The 21,806-nt window shown below is 38.6% G+C and overlaps 1 protein-coding gene across 4 annotated transcripts in view; it reads left to right on the top strand.

Annotated features, from left to right (window-relative positions):
- The window catches only part of SKAP1 (src kinase associated phosphoprotein 1), a 401,607-nt gene that overhangs the window by 321,875 nt on the left and 57,926 nt on the right, over positions 1-21,806 (top strand). For all 4 annotated transcript variants that reach the window (XM_074224177.1, XM_074224178.1, XM_074224179.1 and 1 more), the window contains 2 exons: positions 3,905-3,968; positions 8,667-8,864. In XM_074224177.1, coding sequence (XP_074080278.1) covers positions 3,905-3,968; positions 8,667-8,864 — 262 coding nt within the window. The remainder of the gene's footprint in view (positions 1-3,904; positions 3,969-8,666; positions 8,865-21,806) is intronic.

The following is a 21,806-nucleotide window of genomic DNA, read 5'->3' as shown; positions in this document are numbered from 1 at the left end:
GATGAAGAAAATAAGGCAGATAATGTTCAAGTGACTTTTGCCCAGAGTCATGTAACTGATAAATGTCTGAGGCAAGATTTAAACTCAGATCTTCCAGATTCTCAAGTCCAGTGTACCAGTTCACTGCCTTTTGAATTCTATAGTTATCTTGAAAAGTTTTATGAAAATGCTTTAACCTTAAATTTGTCACTGTATCTCATCCTTCCTTTGAGTTTGTTTCCTTACCTGCAAAATGGAGTAAAAAAAGCTAGAGTTAAACGGTGGTATATGTATGTCATGGGACACTATTGTTATATTAGAAACCAGGAGGGATGGGAATTCAGGGAAGCCTGGAGAGATTTGTATGAACTGATGCTGAGTGAGATGAGCAGAAACAGAAAAACACTGTACACCCTAACATGGGGGTGATGTTCAACCTTGATGGACTTGCTTGTTCTATCAGTGCAACAACCAGGGACAATTTTCGGCTGTCTGCAATGGAGAATACCATCTGTATCCAGATAAAAAGCCATGGAGTTTGAACAAAGTTCAAGGACTATTCCCTTTAATTTAGGGGGAAAAAAACAGATATCTCATTGTCTGATCTTGTTATCTCTTATTGTTTCTTCCTTAAGGATATGATTTCTCTCTCATCACACTCATTTTGGATCAATGTACAACAAGGAAACAAAGTAAAGACTGACAGATTGCTTTCCGTGGCGGGGGGAGGGAAGTAAGATTGGGGGGGGGGGATTGTAAAACTCAAATAAAATCTTTAAAAAAAAAAAGGTAGAACTAGAAGGGACCATAAAAGGTCATCTAGGGGTGGCTAGGTGGTGCAGTGGATAGGGCACCAGCCCTGGAGTCAGGAGTACCTGAGTTCAAATCTGACATCAGACACTTAATAATTACCTAGCTGTGTGGCCTTGGGCAAGCCACTTAACCCCACTGCCTTGCAAAAAAAACTAAAAAAAAAGTCACCTAGTGCAACACACACACACACACACACACACACACACACACACACACACACACACACATTCATTCATTCACACTTTTATATATGAATGAGGAGATTTGAAACCCTGGGAAGTTCAAGTGACTTGCCCAAAGTCAAACAAGTTTATAAGATGGAGAGCTAGGATTTAAATTCAGAACCCTCCCACTTTAAATCCAGGGTTCTTCTTGCCACCTCACTTTAGATTGCCATTTACAAAACATTAACAGAGTTTATAATGAAACAAATAGCACCAGAATTTTCATACAATTAAAGATAGCAATAAAAAGAGATATACTCCCCCATTGCCTTAAATAAATAAAATTTTTTAAAAAGAGATATACTCAGAAGACCTTCTGAGTCTAAACTTGAATCTTGTCCCAAAAAAAGGTTAGAAATAGAAATATTGTCTAGGAAGTTTCATTTTTAAGTGTTGCATTTAAAATTTAAAAATTAATGAGTTGAAATTTTAAAATTGGATGTTGCATTCCTGCCATATTTGCCAGATTCTTTGGGCTCTTTGCCCATTATGGTGCTTATATATTTGCCTTCTTTTTCAATGACATAGTCCAAGTGGTCTTCATCTCATTCCAAGGCTACTGCAACAACCTATCAAGTATTTTCTTCACCAACAGAATTTTCCTACTGAAATCTATACCATATACACTTGCTAGAATTACTTCCTTCAGATAATCTTTTCACTTAGTCACTTCCTATATCAAGAATTTATAGAGGTTTACTGTTATTTGCCATTAAAAAGAAAAAAGTTTGATCAATGTGCTTATTTTTTTTTTGGATCATAACCACTTCTCAAAAAACCACCAGCTCAATGTATCCTCTCATTTAAAAAGCAAACAAACAAAAGACCAAAAATAAAAACCAGTTTGAACAAAGTGATACCGTGACTATGCTTGGCAGACTGTGAAGCATACTATACCCATAGTCTACCACCTCTTCTTATTGTTTCACTTTCATTTCAAAAAGGACCAGTGACATTACAGGATGGTGACTTCAATTTTATATGAATTGAATTTAAGTGATGCAGAATTTCACAAAGTGACAAAGAAGACAGTTCAAGCATTATTAGAAAATGCTACTTTGCATCCACTGTCACTTCTTCACCCTACCAACCAAGCCTATTCTTTCCCTGCCAGGATACTCCTTCCTACTTATGAGCCTTGGCAAACAATATCCTCCTATCATGAAATTCTCATCTACCTATCTCCATCAGTTGATGTCTATAATTTCTTTTATTTTCTGACAAAACCAAACTATTCCCAAGCCACCATGACCACTTTCCTATTCTGGTTCCTTTCAATACTTCAAAGTTACTCTATTACATCATTCTATATCTGCTATAGTATTGGGTTTTTTTATTTTTATTTTTCCAAGGCAGTGGGGACTTGCCCAAGGCCACACAGCTAGATAATTATTAAGTGTCTGAGGTTGAATTTGAACTCAGGTCCCCCTGACTCTAGGGCCAGTTCTCTATCTACTGCATCATCTAGCTGCCCCTATAATATTGTTTTGATTTCATGAGTCTCTCCACATCTGTACCTGCTAATAGATTGAAGGTCTTCTGAGTATATCTCTTTTTTAAAAATTTTATTTATTTAAGGAAATGGGGGAGTGTATCTCTTTTTATTGCTATCTCTAATAATATTTTTTTTAAGTTTTTGCAAGGCAAAGGGGTTAAGTGACCTGTCCAAGGTTGCACAGCTAGGTAACTATTGTCTGAAGACATATTTGAACTCAGGTCCTCCTGACTCCAGGGCTGGTGTTCTATCCATTGCACCACCTAGTCGGCCCCCCTTAATAATATTTATACATTGCTTAACAATTAGCAAAACACTCTACATACATTGTCTCATTTAAGCCTTACAAAAAAAAATCTTACAACTTAAGAGGTAGGTTTTATAGATATTATTACCTCCATTTTACAGATGAGAAACTGAGACTCAAAGATTTTTAAGGGCAGCTAGATGGCACAGTGAACCTGAGTTCAAAATGTCAGGCCCTTACTAGCTGTGTAACCGTGGTAAATCACTTAACCCTGTTTACCTCAGTTTCCTCCTCTGTCAAATGAGCTAAAGAAGAAAATGGCAATTCATTGCAGTATCTTTGCCACGAAAACCCCAAAAAGGGTCACAGCTAAACAACAACAGAGTTATTTGTCCATGCTAGTAGACATTTGAACTCAGGTCTTCCAGACCCCAAGCCTTGAACTCTATTTGCTCCACTGTGTGGCTCTCTTTATAAGCTCTTCCTATGTTACCCAATTTTTTTTGTCCTTCATTTTTGAAGAAAACCATGACATCATGGAAGTGATGCTATGACAAGCACATGAATTGGATTTGAGTGAAAGGGTACAGTGCTAAGTTACCAGTCTCACTTTCTCCTTCAGAGACATCTGGCTCCAGTGGCCAGATATGAACCAGGATGACTGAAGATGGCCCTGGATGCAAGGCACTCAAGGTTAAGTGACTTGCTCAAGATCACACAGCTAGGAAGTGGCAAGTGTCTGAGGATGAATTCGAACTCCTGAATCCAAGGCCAGTGCTCTATCCACTGGGTCACCTAGCTGCCCATGTTACCTAATAGTTCTCTACTCAATAACTGCTTGTGGAATGTGGAAAGAAAATGTAAACATCTGGTTGTGGAAATGGCTTGAATGGATGCAAAGCTGAATTTCTCTAGTAGGCACACTTCTATTCTGCATATGCTTAAATGCATCTTCCTCCTTGTTAAACAAGATATATGATATTTTTTCTGAAACCAGGGCAGGCAGGAAATGCTGAGCTATGCAAGTTTAAAGCTCTCACATTCTCAGCTGCCCACTTCCTTTCCCTTTGTGTCCTTACCAGGGGCTGTGACCATTTTAGTAAAGTATTCAGAAGGTGATAAATTAACTCCTCATTCTTTCTCCAGTTTACAGCTATTAATCCAACTGAAGCCAGAGATTGGGTGGACCAAATAAGTTTCTTGCTGAAAGGTAAGTATCATTAATACAGTTGACATTACCCAGCATGCAGATAGATAATCTATGAAATACCAAAATTTTCCCAGTCCATCATCACAAATAACAGCAATAGTAATAATAATAATGATAATAATAATAATAAGATATATCATATATAAATTCCTTGAAATCTACAAAGATTACTAACTATAATCCCATTTGATCCTTACAACAACTGTGCAGACTTGGAGATGTTTATTATTATATTCATTTTACAGATGAGGAAACTGAGGCAAATAGGATTAAGTGACTTGTCCAGGGTCACACAGCTTATCAATGTCTGTGGTCAGATTTAACTCAGGAGGATGAGTCTTCTTGGCTCTAGTTCTGGTGCTTTATCCATGATACCATAGGCTATACAGCTGGAAGAGACCTTAATGATTATAGTTCGGTGATTCTCAAAATATAGTCTGGGGATCCAAGGAGACTCTTTCAAGGGGTTTATGAGGTCATAACTATTTTATAATAGTATGAATATGCTTTCTTTTCTAATGTGGCAAATGTAAATAGACATAATCCACATTAATAAAATGGCACTTCTAGGTAGCATAATGGATAGAGTGCTAAAACTGGAATCAAGAAGACCTGAGTTCAAATGTAGCTTTGATATTTATTAGCTGTGTGACCCTGAGTAAGTCACTTTAACCCTGTTTGCCTCAGTTTCTTCATGTGTAAAATGAGATGGAGAAAGAAATGGCAAACTACTCTAGTATCTTGCCTAAAAGTTCCTAAGAGGATCATAAAGAGTCAGACCCAACTGAAATGACTGAACAACAACAGGGGAAGGGGGTGGAGTGCTAAATGATTTTTAAGAATGTCAAGAGCAAAAGTTTGCCTAAGACCAAAAAGTTTGAGAACTGCTATTCTAGTCCAATATGCTTTCTGTCCTCCATTCCATGCTACCTTGTTCTAATTTGTACTGACTACTTTAAATTGAATGATTATGTGATGTGGCATATACTGGCACAAGACTTCCCAGCCTGGTGCCCACATCAAAGAAGGCACTGTGGTCCATGAATAAGGCAAAATTGAAGTAGTTCAAAGAAAACATAAGATGCTCAGATTTCGAGTCATTTCTGCTCCAAAGACTCATGTGCATCATTTATGCCTGACCTGTGGTAGGTAGAGCCTTTTGAGATCATATTGTTCTGATCGGCCACAGTCAGACACACTGTATGTACTGAACCTATATAGTGAAGTCATTTTGATCCTCTTTGAAAATGAAGGACAACAATCACTTTGAATTTATTTGTATTAATCTGTCGATACTTATACAAGTATTTGTTGTCTACCTTATTAGAATGTAAATTTCAGAGTAGGAATTGTTGCATTCTTCATATTTTTATCCCTAGCACTTAAGCACGTAATAAGTGCTTAATGAATACTTATTGATTGATCCAGTGTTACAATTTTATATGAGACAAACCTGCAGGACCCAGATAGGGGAGCAAATGATCAGTAAACAAAGCATATAGACTAGAAAAGATCTTACATAGTGATGGGAGGAACTTCCAAGATCATTTGGTCCAACCCCTTCCTTTTATAGGAGAGGGAACTTCTTATTGTTTTTGTTATTCAGTTGTGTCTGACTTTTTGTGACCCTATGGACCATAACACGCCAGGCCCTTCTCTCCTCCACTATCTCTCAAAATCTGTCCAAGTTCATATTCGTTGTTTCCATGATGATATCTCTCCATCTTATCCTCTGCCATCCCCTTCTCCTTTTACCTTCAGTCTTTCCCAATATCAGGGTCTGAGTCTCATCTTCCCTTTACATGGTCAAAGTATTTAATCTTCATGGAGTAGCTAGGTGGCATAATGGATAAAGCACCAGCCTTGGAGTCAGGAGCACCTGGGTTCAAATCCAGTCTCAGACACTTAATAATTACCTAGCTGTGTGGCCTTGGGCAAGCCGTTTAACCCCATTTGCCTTGCAAAAATCTAAAAAAAAAAGTATTTAACCTTCAGTTTTGGTATTTGACCTTTCCATGAGTAGTCTGATTGAAGGACCTGTAAATAAATCATCATAATAAGTCTGGGCAGCTCCCTTCAAGCCTGCACCCAGACCAAGGAGGTTCCACATCCCTTTGGTTCATAACCACAGATTCCTATCCTAGCCCTATTTTAAATTCAGTCTATTACAAATTAGGGCCCACTTCTTCCTATTCTGCCCTCAACAGAGATAACCAACCTAGAGCAAGGTATTTTGGTAGGTTTATTCAGAGCCCTGGAGGGTTAAAAAAAACAGCTGCTTATGCCACTTATTAGTTTGTGTGGCCAGTGCATCCTGAGGGGTAGTATCTCTGCTCTTAGAGCCCCCTCTGCTGGGCAGTGTAGCCTCAAGACTGGTCAGAGGCAGCATGGTCAGAAAGGAGGCCTCTTGGTGTTCATTGACAGGCCATAGATGAATCCCTATCCAGAACTGTCCAACCTAGACAGTATTTGTTCATGTTTCAGAGCAGCCAAAGCTCTACCTCCTCAGAAGAGGGAGCAAACTCCAACTTTGTGTTTAGCCTGTGAATTAGGGGAGAGATTTCTCAAAAATGGAAATTCCAAGCCTCATCCAGCTTCGAACTTTTTTCATAAAGGAAAAGGAGCACAGTTGGGCCCATTGCAAAGAATTGCCCCTCTTCCTGGATTGGGCCTTTGCAATCATGGGAACATCACATATAATGAAGTAGAACGAGGTGAATACAAACTTTGATGGAGACAACAGTGTACTGCCTGATCCAGGTGCCCTGGATTTATGCATGTAATATACTTCTAAGTGTGTAAACCTCCATAAAGCTCAGAACAACTTTATTGAGCTTTACCCTGTGGTCCTTTCAGAATCTCACATTGAAGGAATTATCCATTCCATTTATTTAGGAAAAAAAACAAAGTAGCAACATACAAACAAAGCCACAAATGCGCCTTTGATCTTTTCCTCATATTAGATGGCTCCAGAATTTTAGATAAAAATGGTTGCACATACTTTATTAAAAACCTGATCCAATAAACATTGTTATTGCCCTGTAAAATCAGGTGCTATCCTTTCCTAGAATGGGAATGGCTTCATTCACCTATCCTTTAAAAAAAAACAAAGAAAAAATGTTTTTGAAAATACTAAGTATACCACATCAGAGAAGAACTAGACACAAACTTATTAAGAATCACATAACCCTTTCCCATTGCTGTTCTGATGCAGACCAGTGGTGCTGTGTCTCAGCATCATTGTGCAATGACCCACTTTATGGTTAACAGACTTTATAATTGCAAGAAGACATTGATGTGGCTATAATTCATTTTGAGTCCATTCTTCCCACATTTATTAAACTCTCTCCTTTGCCCAGGGACCCCCACTATACCCAGGGTCTATAAAGACAAAAATTAAACTCTCCCTACCTTCAAGGAGTTTACATGCTACTAAAAAGATACAGTACTTTCTCTAGCTAGATGACAAATATGAAGCAAGTACTTATTATTGGGTAGGAGCACAGAGGCAAATCAAGGAAGGCTTCATGGAGGAGTCAGGAAATGAATTGTGCTTTAGTTCTCAGGAGTGAAAATGAGAAGGGAATACATTCTAGTCAAGGGAAAGAACAAAGGCAAAAGGCAAAAGATGGGATATCCTCTACAAGCAACAACAGCTGGATTGTGGGGGGCTGTAAAGAGGAGAAATATGAAATAAGGTCATGGACATAGAGATGGAAGAGACTGTGGAGTGCAGCGTGCTCACTTTCTAGATTGAAGTAATTAATGTGCAGAAATGAGATGAGGAGATTCGAAAAAGGTCATGCAGCAGTAAACATCAGAGATAGAATATGAACCCAAATCTTCTGGCCCCAGAACCAGAGCTCTGGAAATATAGTAGTGGGGCTAGAAGATGGTTTATGGCAGGCTCTTCATGGCTGAAGAATATGCATTTCATCCAAGAGGGAGCCACTGGAGATTTTTAAGTAGGAGGGTGTCATGACCAGGTTTGTGTTTCAGGAATAGCAATTTGGCAACTGGGAGAGAGGAGGGGAGAAGAGGGGAGTATTATAGCTCTGAGCTTCTTCAATTCATTAATTATTTCCTTTATCTACTTTATATATTTGAGGTTTTGGTGATTGATTTTTTTGTTGTTTTTATTTCACTTTTTTGTTGTCCTAATTAGCATTAGACCCTTCTATAAATTCCACCAAATCTTCTGAAGCCCTCTTGATCAAAGTCCAGAAGAGCAGAGCCACTAACTAACAAGATGTTCTATATTCAACTGCCAACACCACCATTGATTCCCATAAGCCTTTTGTACCTTAAAGAACCTTTGAAGAATACTCTTCTGATTTTCTGCTAGCCAAGCAGTGCCTGCTTACTGGCATTCACTTTTTGCCCTTTTCTCTTCTCTTGTCCTCATGCACTAGCATGAATATACCCTCTTTCCCCCTCCACACACACCCCTCCCTTCTGAGGTTGCTTCATCGTGATCAAGTTTTATTGCAGAAAAGGATTTATGTTGATGGTTTAAACCTTACACAGTGTTCATCTGGCCTTTTCTCTAGATTTCCTGCCACTAGGGCCCACATTAAAAATAACAGCACTTAACCCAGTATTTCCATTTTCTTTTGACGTGTTTTATTCCTTGACTTCTTGTCTTCAGCTCTTTTCCTTCCCTTCATATTAATCCTTCCCTGTCCTTTGCCCTGGCAGATTTGAACTCCTTAACCATCCCTTATGAAGATGAGGAAGAAGAGACATATGATGATATTGATGGCTTTGAATCCTCAAATACTGGTCCACCCAGCAAACCTGTTATGCTTCCTGGGAATGTGGGCAAAAAAGAGACTGGGATAGAAGAGGACCAGGAGGAAGAACAAGAGGATGAAGATATATATGAAGTCCTGCCAGGTGAGATGTAAAGTCTACTTTCACTTACAGTTTGAATATCAATAGAACTGTTTCAAGGATAGGCTTTGATAGTCCAGGGTAAGCTGTCCTTACATTCTAAGGGGAAGAAAAAATAGGATCAATTCTTGGGAATCTTTTTGGAATCCAAGCAGGGAGAGCACTCTTGATCTGACAAGATGAAGTTATAGAATCTTAGAGCAGGAAGGGACTATCAAAGCCTTATACTCCATCCATCTGAAGCATGGACACAACAGACCAATGAGAGCTCCCATGTTATATGAGTTAGATAAAGAAGTGTGCTAGTAAGTATTTAATTACTGGCTCTCTAGGGGAAAAAATGTATTTTAAGTATAATTTTCATCATCAAATATTTTATCCATCATTTTTCTTAGATCTAGACAATAAAAACAAAATGATAAATCAAATCTTGATTTTTAATGTTTACCAATTTCGGAGATTAAATGGCTCATATAGAAAATTTAACAATTGGCTGAGCCAATATGAGTCAACCTGGCAGGTACATCACTGTCCAGATGCTAGTCTCCATCCCTCCTATTTCCTTGTGGGAGCAAAGAATAAAAAAATCTAGAGAGTCTGAGGTCTTTTTCTGGGTCTACTACTGGCTAACTAGAAACCCTTGGGTGAGCCACCTCATTCTCTTCATGTCTCAGCTCCCTTCTTTGTGTAATAATAAATCACAGCAGTGAATAATAAAGGTAACCACAGTATAGTGAATAGAGAACTGGACTCAGAATCAGAAAGACCTCCTGTACTTTCTAGCTGTTTAACTCTGGGCAAGTTATTTAATCTTTCATTAATCCAGGCAACTCTCTGAGCTATAAATGAAAAAAAGTGCCTGCCTGCATTGGTAAAGTGAATTAGCCAAGTGTCCCCTTTATCAATGAAATCACAAGTTCAGTCCCCATTCTACTATAATAGCTGCTACTGGGTTTGGAAAAGGGGGAAGGAAGGAAATGGGGCAGCTTAACTAGGTAGTACAGTGAATAAAGCACTAATCCTGGAGTCAGGAAGACCTGAATTCAAATGCAGACTTAGACATTTATTAATTACCTAGCTATGTGACCTTGGTCACTTAACTTTTGCCTTGCAAAAGGAAAAAAGAAAGGAGGAAGGCAGGTGGGATAAATGAAAGAAAAGAAAATGCCTATTTATTAAACACTTACTATTATAAAATTATATGAAATAATTCACTGATAGAAGGAACTCCTGGAAAAGGGAAATCTCTCTACCGATGAACATGGGCACCTTCTGGTAAATTGTAACCTTAGAAAGCCGCCTTGAACCCTGAAAGGGTAAGTAATTTATCCAAGGTCCCTCAATTAATATAGGCCAGAGTCAGGACTTAAATTCAGGTCTTCCTGGTTCTGAAACCAGCTCTCTATCATCCTCATTTTTATTATCACAGTTGCATATAAAAGGAAGCTGGGACCTGGAAAGAATGAGGTGACTCACTCAAGGTCTCACCACAAGCCAGTGGCAGGGCTAGGATTTATTCCTTGCTTATAGGAGACAAGAGAGCTGGAGATTAACTCCTAGACCCAAGGCTTCTCCACCTTTATTATGTCCTTGACTCATATGGCATCCTGGTGAAGCCTACAGACCCCTTCTCAGAAGAATACTTTAAAATGCATCAAATAAAATTCAAAGAATTAGAAAGAAAAATGACTATGTTAAGCTAGAGTTAATAATAACCATAGGGGTGTCTAGGTGGCACAGTGGATAAAGTGGCACAGTGGATAGAGCACCAGCACCAGCCAGGAGTATCTGAGTTCAAATCCAGCCTCATACACTTAATAATTATCTGTGTGGTCTTGGGAAAATCACTTAACCCTATTGCCTTGCAAAAAAAAAACAAAAAACGTAACCATGGCTAGTATTTATATGTCATCTTAAGATTTGTGAAGTGCTTTGCAAATAATTTTTCATTTTATCCTTACAACCCTGGAAGGCAGGTGCTTTTATTGTTCTTATTTGACCAGCAGGGAAACTAAAGCAGCTAGAGGTTAAATGACTTGTCCAGGATCACACAGTATCTAAATCCAGATTTAAATTCAGGTCTTCCTGACTTCAGATCCAACATTCTATCCTCTGACCCACCTTGAAAAAAAAAGTGGCCCCCCAAGTTAAATATCTCTGATCCTTTATTAGAGGTGTTGCATAACAAAACCATGTTTCAGATTGGGGTCAGGGGTGGGGGAGGCTAGAGTAAATGACCCTTGAAGGCCGATCTTAAGTTTACCTTGTAGTCAGAGCAAGAGAGACTCACCAGATGTTGGGATTTACTAGAAATTTAAGTAATAAAATTTATTAACATAATGTGGATGTTATGACCTAATTCATTATTATATGGATTTGAAGAGTTATCTATGGGAAAAAAAACCTCACAACCTTCCATAGGAGTATGGGTCCTGTCCGCAGCCTTTTCCTACAAGCATTATACATTTGTTACAAAGAGATGGTCACTGATATCTCCAAAAATGTGGACAGTACTTCTTCTTGATTGGATGACAACAGCTAACATGTAGCATAAGAGTCCAATGTGGGAGAATTCAGAAATTGAAATGAAAAGACTAGCAATATGTCATCTGGTGGGCGTACCCTTCCCACCCACACAAATAGATCACAACTTTAAACCTCATGACACTGCCCTCATGAATTGTCATGAATATTCATTACCTGTTGGCCAAACTTCTAAGAATCATAGATCTAAATCTGGAATGGATCTTAGATATCCTCAAATTCAACCCCCACTCTTTTTTTACAGAAAAAGAGAAAGTGAGGCATAGAGAAATAAAGTGATTTGCCCAAGATCACACAGAAAGAAAATAGGAAGGCCAGCGTTAGAATCTAGTTCCTCCAATTCCAAATCCAGAAGTATTTATTGCTATGGCATCCTTCCTGCCTCCTGAGTGTGAGCCTCCCTGAGCTTCACCAGGGAAACAAGACCTGCCATAGCTTGCTGACCAGGCTTCTAAAACAGAGGTTCTCCTGAATAGCTACCACATAGCAACAGAAGAGGGCATCTTTTGGAGGTTCATATGCATTAGGGCTAAGTCCTGTATTTTACAGAAAGTAGAAAATGAGTCTTTTTAATTGTAAGGTTAGTTAGACCACCGACTCTTAAAAACCTATCAAGAAATTTCCACTCCTGCAGAAAACTGGCAAGAGCTCATTGTATCTGCTTTAAGAGAGAGAGAGAGATAAGCTGGGTTTACAGTTCCTATGTGAAATTAGGGATTTAGGTAAAAACCAGCACTAGGGGAGAAGAACAGCTGGTTGACTGAAGAATGCCATTGGAAATAAGTTGTGTCTAAAAGTTCCCCAAGGATAAAATTCCTGCCTCCTAAAACTACAGCCTTTCTCTACCCTGAGTACCAGTCAAGTTCCCCAAAGTAAACAACCAAAGCAGCAAGGTTTTCAAGACCAGAACTCCTCCCTTGTTGGGTAGAGGTTTCAGATGCCACACAGCCAAGCCTTTGAGATCTTCAACCTCTTTCTGTGCCTCCTCCCAGCCTATGCCAATCCCCCGATTTCCAATGCTCTTTGTTGTGGTGTTTTATTATGTAAATGAAGTCTTGGTTGAGGTCGAGCTATTTCTTGTGTCTCAAGTTTAAAAAAAAATGATAATTTCCCCAGCAAGTCATCGTCGTTAATGAAGTTTTACAAAAACAGATACAACCGAAGGAAAATAAAATTTCACAGGTGATAAATTTTTCCAATTTCCCTGGCAGAATTCGATAGGATTGTTAAATTAAGAGTGAAGGTGTCTGTTAGAAAGCAACGAGCAGTGATGGGTAATTTTATAGAGTGGAAAATTGAATCAAATTGCTACATTAAAACACAGCTCCTCTGAGAATCTTCCCTTTCGCAGTTTGCGCCATTGCAACAGCAGGGGTGCAGAGATGGATCTAATTCACAACGCCATCTAAAAGGAGATGCACTCCCAAATTTGGCTAGGGTCTTCCTAATGATATACTCCAGCTCACCCCCCACCCAACCACCCAAGCTCAGGGAAGTATCCAGTTGACAATCTACTTTAGGGTTACAGCTGTGGAAGAATGCTCTGCGGAAATCTCATTGAACAGATCTCTGGGAAAGAGAGAATAGTCTTTTCATTCACCATTCTTAGTCCTAAAAAAAAATGGGGAGGTGGGGTGTGACTCAGAGATTGGTGGAGCAAGCAAGATAAAACGAAAGCTGCCTCTAGAGCCAGTACTTCCACCAAGGCACTCTGAAGAAATGAAATAGTTTGGGTGTCATCCTTCTACTCCAGGTGGGAGCTGATGTGATTGGATCCTACATTACCATCCCTTCCTCTATGTTCTGACTCTCTCCCCAGCCAATGTGGAAGGGCCCTGGGTATAAGGGCATACTGCCAAAATCCATGCCAACTTGGATTAGTTTCACTGGATCCAAGGGGGTTGCCCTGGCAAGCAAACCAGTCTGCTTTATGTTGAAAAGAGACAAATTCCATGTCCAGAATAGCAGTCCAAGCTGGAGGTGAAAAGCTTAATGGGAAATGGCCCATGCCCATGCTAAGAGGAAAGCCCTATCTCTTTCCCCTCCTTGAGAAGAGAGAAGCTGGAACCCAGATGCCTCAGAATTTCCCAAGGAAAATGCAGTGCCAGGTTTCCAAGGTCCCTTCCTAAAAGCCTTCATCCATCACAACACTTAAAGGGCTCCTCGCAGCTGGGAGATATTGGCATTTAATTATTGTATTAATGCTCCAGCCACAATTCTTCATCCCCCAGCACTTTATCACTCCAGCACAGTTTGGTGATTCTGGAGTTCCTTTGAGAGCCTTCACTGCACCACACCAGAGACCCACAGAGGAGGGAAAAAGAAAGAGCAGAATGGAAAGATTTCCCTGGTTCTCTGTCTGTCCTCCCTCTCTCTACCTTCTTCTCACTGTCCTGTCCCACCCTGCACCCCATTTTAGGACTGCACACCCAAGTAATGGCAGCACTTTAGAGATTTGACTATTCTACTTTGGCAAGGAGTAGTATTCACCCCTCTATTGAGTTGCAGACTGAACAGACTTTCCCTACCCTATCCTAGATCAGGATTTCTTAAGCTGCGATCCCTTGATCTTAGAGAATCCTATGGTAGATTTCAGGGGTTCATGAAGTTGGATGAGGAAAAAAAATACATTTCTATGTTTTTCATTTCCTTTATAATCCTAAGAATTTATTTTGATCATTCAAAAGTTTTATATTGTGGAGGGAGAGGGGAGGCAGTGTCCACAAGCTTCATCAAAATACCAAAGGGGTCCATGAAAGAAAATAAAAATTAAGAACCATTTCCTTAAACAGTCTAGTTAGAAATGTTCAGGTGTATGTGTGTGTGTGTGTGTGTGTGTGTGTGTGTGTGTGTGTGTGCGTGTGTGTGTTTAAAGCAGGTGAGAATGAAAATCCTGAGCAGATGGGGTTCCGAGCATACCTTCTGCTCAGGCCCATTTTTACTGCAGGGCCAGGTGCTGAGTGTAGGGACAGCGACAGTCAATGTTGGATTGTGCTAACATGGCAGCCCCATTCACAGAGTCGAACAGCTCCTGCCTCTAATATTGGTTCCATTATCCTAGGTAAATGGGTTTTATAAAGTATCCTGGGCACTGACATTCCCTCTAATCCCCACCCCCTCCAGCAGAGAAACAGCCCCATGCTCTTAACCATCTCACTATCATCTCATCAATAAGGTAAGCTCTATTATTGAGATCTCCTCCTTGCCCCAAAGTACCCATGGGCTTCGTGGTGAATAGGAGAAGGGCCTCATACATTGTCAATGTGAAGGACATCCCTTTTCCCAATTAGGATCTTGACCCATGAAAGGAAGTGATCCACCTAGGATAATGGAGTCCATATCAGTAGAATTTGAACCCATGTCTTCCTGACTCCAAGCCCCACTACTCCATGTGTGTTCATTGAAAGATATATAAAAACAATCACCACATCTGAATAATCGAATGAAACCTGGTGTACAAGTGCCTTTGGGTTCGGATAATTCATTCTGGGAGTGGATCTAAGACTTTAGCTCCTTCCTCTAAGAGGAAGCTTGGGGCATGTAAGGTTTTCCACTGAACCAGAGCACTATTGGCCGCAGCAAGGCTACCAGAAAGCATTGGTTTTAAGCTAGTTATCCCATGAGGCTGCTGCACATCCATGCTGAGCAGATGGGGGCCCTTGATTTTAAGATCACATTTGAAATAGATTAAACCACAGGGAACCACAGCAGGAAAACACAAAAGTAATGCAGAGAAAATAGAAGACCTTCTCAAAAGCCCCTTTCCCACCCCCAACTGATATTATTGTGCAGGATACTAGGGGCCCATGGTTATGGGTCAGGATACCCTCCAAAAAGACCAACTTTATCATGTTCTGCTTTGTATGGTGTCTTAAGACTGGACTCCAGAAAAGCACCTGAGAGACACCATTAAGAAGCTATAACTGACATGTATAGCCTATATTAGATTGCTTCCTATTAGGGGAAGGAAGGAGGAAAAGAAGAGATGAAGAAAAACGTGAAACTCAAAATCTTGCAAACAAAAAGATTGTTGAAAACCATCATTACATGTAGTTAGAAAAATAAATAAATAAAATATTTGAAAGAATCTATAACTGGACCTGCTGCTGCCACTGGGATAGCAGCAGATCCAATTCTGTTCTCTGGAGAGATTTCCTGTAAGCTGAGAGAAAATAGAAATGAAGAACCCACCCTGGGCATTTCTGTGTACATTCAAGGGCTGCCCACACAGCCCCCAAAGGGATTATTATAGACCTATAAAATACAGTATTTTATAATAGTACATATTATTTTTTGTTTTGTTTTTTAATTTATGATTGAATTGAAAACAGTTCTTTCTGTAGAATTTTTTTGTTTCTGTTATTAAGCTATATCCATTCAGAGGAAGTGGAGTGTTTCAAAGTAATTTGAGAACTTTTTTGTTTCTGTGGGTGGGTGGGTGGATGGATTTGAGGTTGTGGGTATATAGGTGAATGGATGGTTGGGCATGTGTGTGTGTTTTTAAAGGCTTATGAAAAGATCTCAAAAGACAGAGTTGCACATGAGGAGACTCATACAAAGTGGAATTTGCAGGTATTTTTAAGCAGCACTAAAGGTCTGATTTCTTAGAAAGGCTAAGGCTAGGCACTAACTGAATGAAATATTCAACTTAGTAGGAGCCCCCAGTGGAGACAATGCAAATTATTACAACTGAGAATAGTAAAGATATCAGATGTACATGCAGAGAACTCTGAGTACCAACCTACTTCTCACTCATCTTTTAGCCATGATTAGAAAGTTGCTGGGCTTTCCCTAAGATTTATAGCATACCTGTATTATGCTGTATAATAGTTTCTTTTTCTACTTTTTTCTTTATATTCCCTTTACTCACTGGATTCATCCATCTTTGCATGTTTGGTGACTATCATCAGAGCCCTTTATTGTGAGGTTTAGCTACATTTAACCCCCTTTATATTTCTTTTGCTTTGCTTTGTTTTGAAGGAAAGTGATTTATCTCCCATACCTATCCCAACTTCTTTTGGAAACTAGGCATTTTTTTATCGTTCTATCTCCCTTTACCTCAGAATATCAAAACAAGTCTTCCAAAAGAAGCCAGGTGTCTTTTCTTTGTATCTCCAATTGTTTAATAATCATCTTGCAAGGCCATTCTAGTCTATGGCTGATATTGACATTTAGCACAAAGTTTACACCTGACCTGTTTTACAAGGCTTAATGATAGAAAATGCTGAGTGATATTTTTATTAAAGAGAAGTGCAGCAAACATTTTAACATAAAATAGACCTTTTCATTATAGTTGATTAAAACTTCAAATTATGGCTCAAGTAGAAGGGGTGAACAGGGGAAATAATAGAAAATGAGAACTTTATTTGTTGAAGGGGTTGGGGGGGAGCATATAAGTTTTAGCCAGCAGTCTATTTCCTGTGAGGTTTGAAAGTCGTGTTTTAATCAAGAATCCTGGCTAGATTATCAAAACTAAAATAATCAGCCCTAATATCACATATCAGACAGAGCAACCCTGCTTCAGTGATAAAACACTGACCAAGCCAAATCATCAACCAGCCAGTTGGCAAACACTGGTAACCCATGGAGATAAAAAGGTACTAATAGGATATATACAGCAGGAATATGTAGGAGCCAGCTCAAACTGACTCTCTCAGCTAATTGTTAAAGTTGTTAAATTTCTATGTGAACATTTATACCTCAGGAATCTACAGACTATGGACCAAAGTTCGATTTGTAGATTTGACCAGACTCAAGAGTATGTAATGCAGATTAAATTTTTTTAAATTTTATTCAAGGGGTTAAGTGACTTGCCCAAGGTCACATAGTCGATTATTAAGTGTCAGAGACTGAATTTGAATTCAGGTCTTTCTGACTCAAGGACCAGTGCTTTATCCACTGCACTACCTAGCTGTGCCAGATTAAATTTTGAAGTGTGTCATGGTATATTTCCTCCTCTCTCCTACCCCCTAATTGATTGTTAAACATTTGCATCCATATTCCTGTTAAAGGATATACCTTTCTATTTTTTTAATTTTGAGTTCCCAATTATCCCTTTCCCTCTAGATTCTCTTCCTACCCATTGAGAAGGCAAGCAATGTGATATCCATCCCACATTCAAAGTCATGTAAAGCATATTTCTATATTAGCCATGTTGCAAAAAAAGGGGAAGGGACAAGAAAAATAAAGCGAAAAATGTGCTTTAATATGTACTCAGAGTTCATTAGTTCTTTTTTCTGGAGGTAGATAGCATTTTTCATCACGGGTTCTTTGAAATTGTATTGGATTGGGGCAGCTAGGTGGCGCAGTGGATAAAGCACCAGCCCTGGAGTCAAGAGTACCTGGGTTCAAATCTGATCTCAGACACTTAATAATTACCTAGCTGTGTGGCCTTGGGCAAGCCACTTAACCCCATTTGCCTTGCAAAAACCTAAAAAAAAATTGTATTGGATCATTATCTTGATGAGAGTAGCTAAGTCTTTCATGGTTGATCATTGTACAATGTTGCTATTATTATGAACACTGTTCTTCTTATTCTGTTCACTTCACCTTGCATCAGTTCATGAAAGTCTTTCCAGGTTTTTCTGAAAGCATCCTGCTCATCATTTCTTACAGAACAATAGTATTCCATCACAATCATATGTCACATCATATTCAATCATTTCCCAATTCCCCAATAATCAATGGGTATTTCCTCAATGTCCAATTCATTGCCACCACAAAAAAGTTGCTTATAAACATTTTTGTACATAATTTTTATATATAATTTCCCTCTTTTTTTAATCTCCTGGAAGAATAGTCCTAGTAGTGGTTTTGTTGGGTCAAAGAGTATATACTGTTTACAACCCCTTGGGCGCATTTCTAAATTGTCCTCCAGAATAATTGAACCAGTTTACACCTGCACCAGTAGTTCATTTAATGTCCCTAATTTTCCATATCCATATCCTTTCACTGATTGTTTCTAAATTTTTCTCAATTCTGATTGTGAGATGTGTTCATAATGTGAACATGAGGAGCGGCTAGGTAGCGTAATGGATAAAGCACCGGCCTTAGAGTAAGGAGTACCTGGGTTCAAATCCGGCCTCAGACACTTAATAATTACCTAGTTGTGTGGCCTTGGGCAAGCCACTTAACCCCGTTTGCCTTGCAAAAACCTAAAAAAAAGACCATTTCATATTGTGAACATGATCCATTCTTAGAGATCCCAGAGCACAAGTCAATAAATTTAATTCTGCTTTTATAAGTACCTACAATGGTATGCAAATTAATCATAACAAGCAATAACTTTGCTATGGTTTCATTTTATGACAGTATGGTCATGTTTGTGTAACACTAAGTTGACTTCAAAATTTTTAAAATGTGGCTTTATGAAACTAAATTCAACTGATTTTCTCACTTTAGTTCTCACCTCACTTCAGTTTAAGTCAAACACATAGTTCATTGTTCTCTTTTGTTGCATTTTTAATTCTGGTTTTAAAGAATAGGTATTACTATAAGGAAATGTGCACAACCTGTAGCTCTGAAAGAACATACTACAACAACTGCTTGAAATATTGCAGTAACTGGTTTGAGCTCACAATGAAACATGATCAACCACATTGAAGTACAAAGAAAAATATGATGGAAAACATAAACTAAGAACAAATAAACTATTGGTACAAGATAATCTAATTAATCTTCAGAAAACAAGACCTACATAGGACCTGACAACTATAGGACCTGTTATTGATCTTTCTATGGTGAGGCATAAGCTTCTTGAAGTTGAAAGTATAAGACTAAATTTTTTTAAAAGTTATAACCATTGTAGGAGCAGCTAGGTGGTACAATAGATAGAGCACCAGCCCTGGAGTCAGAAAAACCAGAGTTCAAATTTGACCTCAGTCACTTCAAAAAAAAAAAGTTATAACCATTGATTGTTAAGGAAAAAAATGTATCTCATGGTCAAGACAGTTCTAAGCTTGGAGTACTAAAGATTGGAAAGAGGTAATTTTTACTGATGAAATTCACTTTTCTGTTCAAAGCCCTGTTAAAACCTTTGTCAGAAGAAGTCCAAGAGAGTCTATTAAATCTAGGCATATCTATCACATTGTGAAACATCTGCCCAAAAGTGTTTGGAAGAATTTTACTTCCAGTGAGTCTGGGAATCTTATCCTCATTGAAGAATGATAACTTGTGATAAATATATTGATATATTGAAAATCAAAATTATTCTAAAATTACATAAATTCTCACCTGTAGATGGTATCCACAATATAACTTTTTACCATGCCTTACATCATTAAAGATTTACAAATATTGCCAAGAGATGGAAATAAAGATGCTTCAGTGGTGTGGGAACTTACATAATTTAAACCTAGGGGTTATAGTTAAGGGTAGACTTGGGAAAATGAATTGTTTATCAATGGAACACAATATACAGTGTGGGGAAAAATATGGTTTCACAATGACGAATAATTCTTGCCAACTTAATACAAATAACAAAACAAATGATTATAACAAAATGTGAACATAATATATGTATTAGTTTTTTGACAATGTAAAAAGTTTTAAGGCTTATTGTATGGTTTGATAAATGTAATTATTTTTTACTTAGTCCCAGTTAATTTGTCCACAGCTTCACTAGGTATATGTGCTCTAGGTGCCAGGAATATGGAGATGATAAATCACACCTGACCTCAAGGAGCTTGCAATATAGTAGAAGAGATAAATATATGCCCAAATAGCTATATAATGCCTAACACTCTGATTAACAATATCATCCAAGAACCATTGATCACCAAAGTTTAGTTCTTGGATTCTCACCCACCTTCACCTATACTGGCAAGTATGGTATTAGATGAAGTAGATAGATATAGGGGTTAGGGCTGCCAGGGTCACATCTGTAAAAGTAGAGTTCATCGATGATAATGAATGGCGTTCAAGATATATGGGGCCAGAGTTCTACTTTTTCTCTAGGTAACTCCAAAGGTTCAGTAGAAGACAGAGTGTCTGATCTGTAAATGAACAGCATAGACAGGCAGACTTTTTTTCCCATTTTTGTGCCTTTACCAGATTAAGTGCTGTTGTCTGAAAGGATAAAGGAATCAAGTTTGGGTTGTCTTTTTTATCATTGCAAATACATTTACATTCTCCTATTTTACAAATGCAAAGAGCAGGCAAGCCACTTTCAATAATTTATTTTAAAATCAATGCTAATGAGGTTATGTCTCGTCAGTGGCCGAGTTTTACAATAAAGTCTGATTTATTTAGAAAAGATCTTTGGTGTAGCTTCCCATCTAATGGAGGGGGAGGAGGAGGTAGAATAGCAGTCATGGTGACCCTACAACTTCGGATCCAATTTGTAATTCACAGTGGAGATCTGACCTAATTTACATTGATTAGAATTGGGAAGAGGAGACAGCTGGGCCAGGCAGTAGAGGTGGAGTAAACTCTCTTTAGAAAGTGCCTAAACACAGCAAATTGTATCCTTCTTTCTCTGCGTGTGATTGAATTATATGAGATCAGCAAACGGGCACTCCTTCTTCACCTTAGCAGGTATCTCTGTACCTGAAAATACCAAGAAAAAAAATCTCACTTTAACATTTTCCTTCATATGAAGTCAATAAATAGGAACAGAGGAGGAGAAGAAACAAAACAAAACAAAAAAAAATGGCAGAAGAATAAAGGAATAGGGAATGTAAAGAATGTTCTGTGTGTCTGTGTGTGTGTGTGTGTGTGTGTGTGTAGTGTGATTTATTTCTTCATGAACTATTCCCTATATTCAGGTGTCACCTCCATCATCTCCCATCTTTACCCTTCATTTTAGCCAGGGGATAAGTAGGATGTTCTAAGAGAATTTAGCTGTGGAGAGGAGTTAAATAAGATTGCTGCTTTTACCAAAGGTTGTAACCAGGTTGAAAGGAAAGGTGTTTTGGAAAACTCTTGTGACATGGATTGCCTTCCTGCCCTCCCCCCAACCCCAGTATCAAGACCTAAATTTTTATTTTATTTTAGGTTTTTGCAAGGCAAACAGGGTTAAGTGACTTGCCCAAGGCCACACAGCTAGGTAATTATTAAGTGTCTGAGACCGGATTTGAACCCAGGTACTCCTGACTCCAGGGCCAGTGCTTTATCCACTACGCCACCTAGCCACCCCCAAGACCTATATTTAAAAAAAAAATCATTATAAAATGAGATCACTTCTTTAAAACTATGTAATTTTTTTTAAACTTATGAAAGGCAGTGAAGTGTTTCACAGTGAAGTAAAGATTCAGGAAACCCCACCTTTTATTCTTTACTAACCACAACTCTGAACAAGTCTTATTTATTTAACTTAGGCAATACCCTAGGACTTAATTAGCAAGTCATAGACTGAATTGTAACATACAAATTTCTACATCAGTCTTCCCAATGCTGATGGAA

This window comes from Macrotis lagotis, chromosome 2, assembly GCF_037893015.1.
Source record: "Macrotis lagotis isolate mMagLag1 chromosome 2, bilby.v1.9.chrom.fasta, whole genome shotgun sequence".
NCBI lineage: Eukaryota > Metazoa > Chordata > Mammalia > Peramelemorphia > Peramelidae > Macrotis > Macrotis lagotis.
The sequence above is the reverse complement of the archived record's forward strand: the minus strand, read 5'-3'. Positions and strand labels throughout refer to the sequence as shown.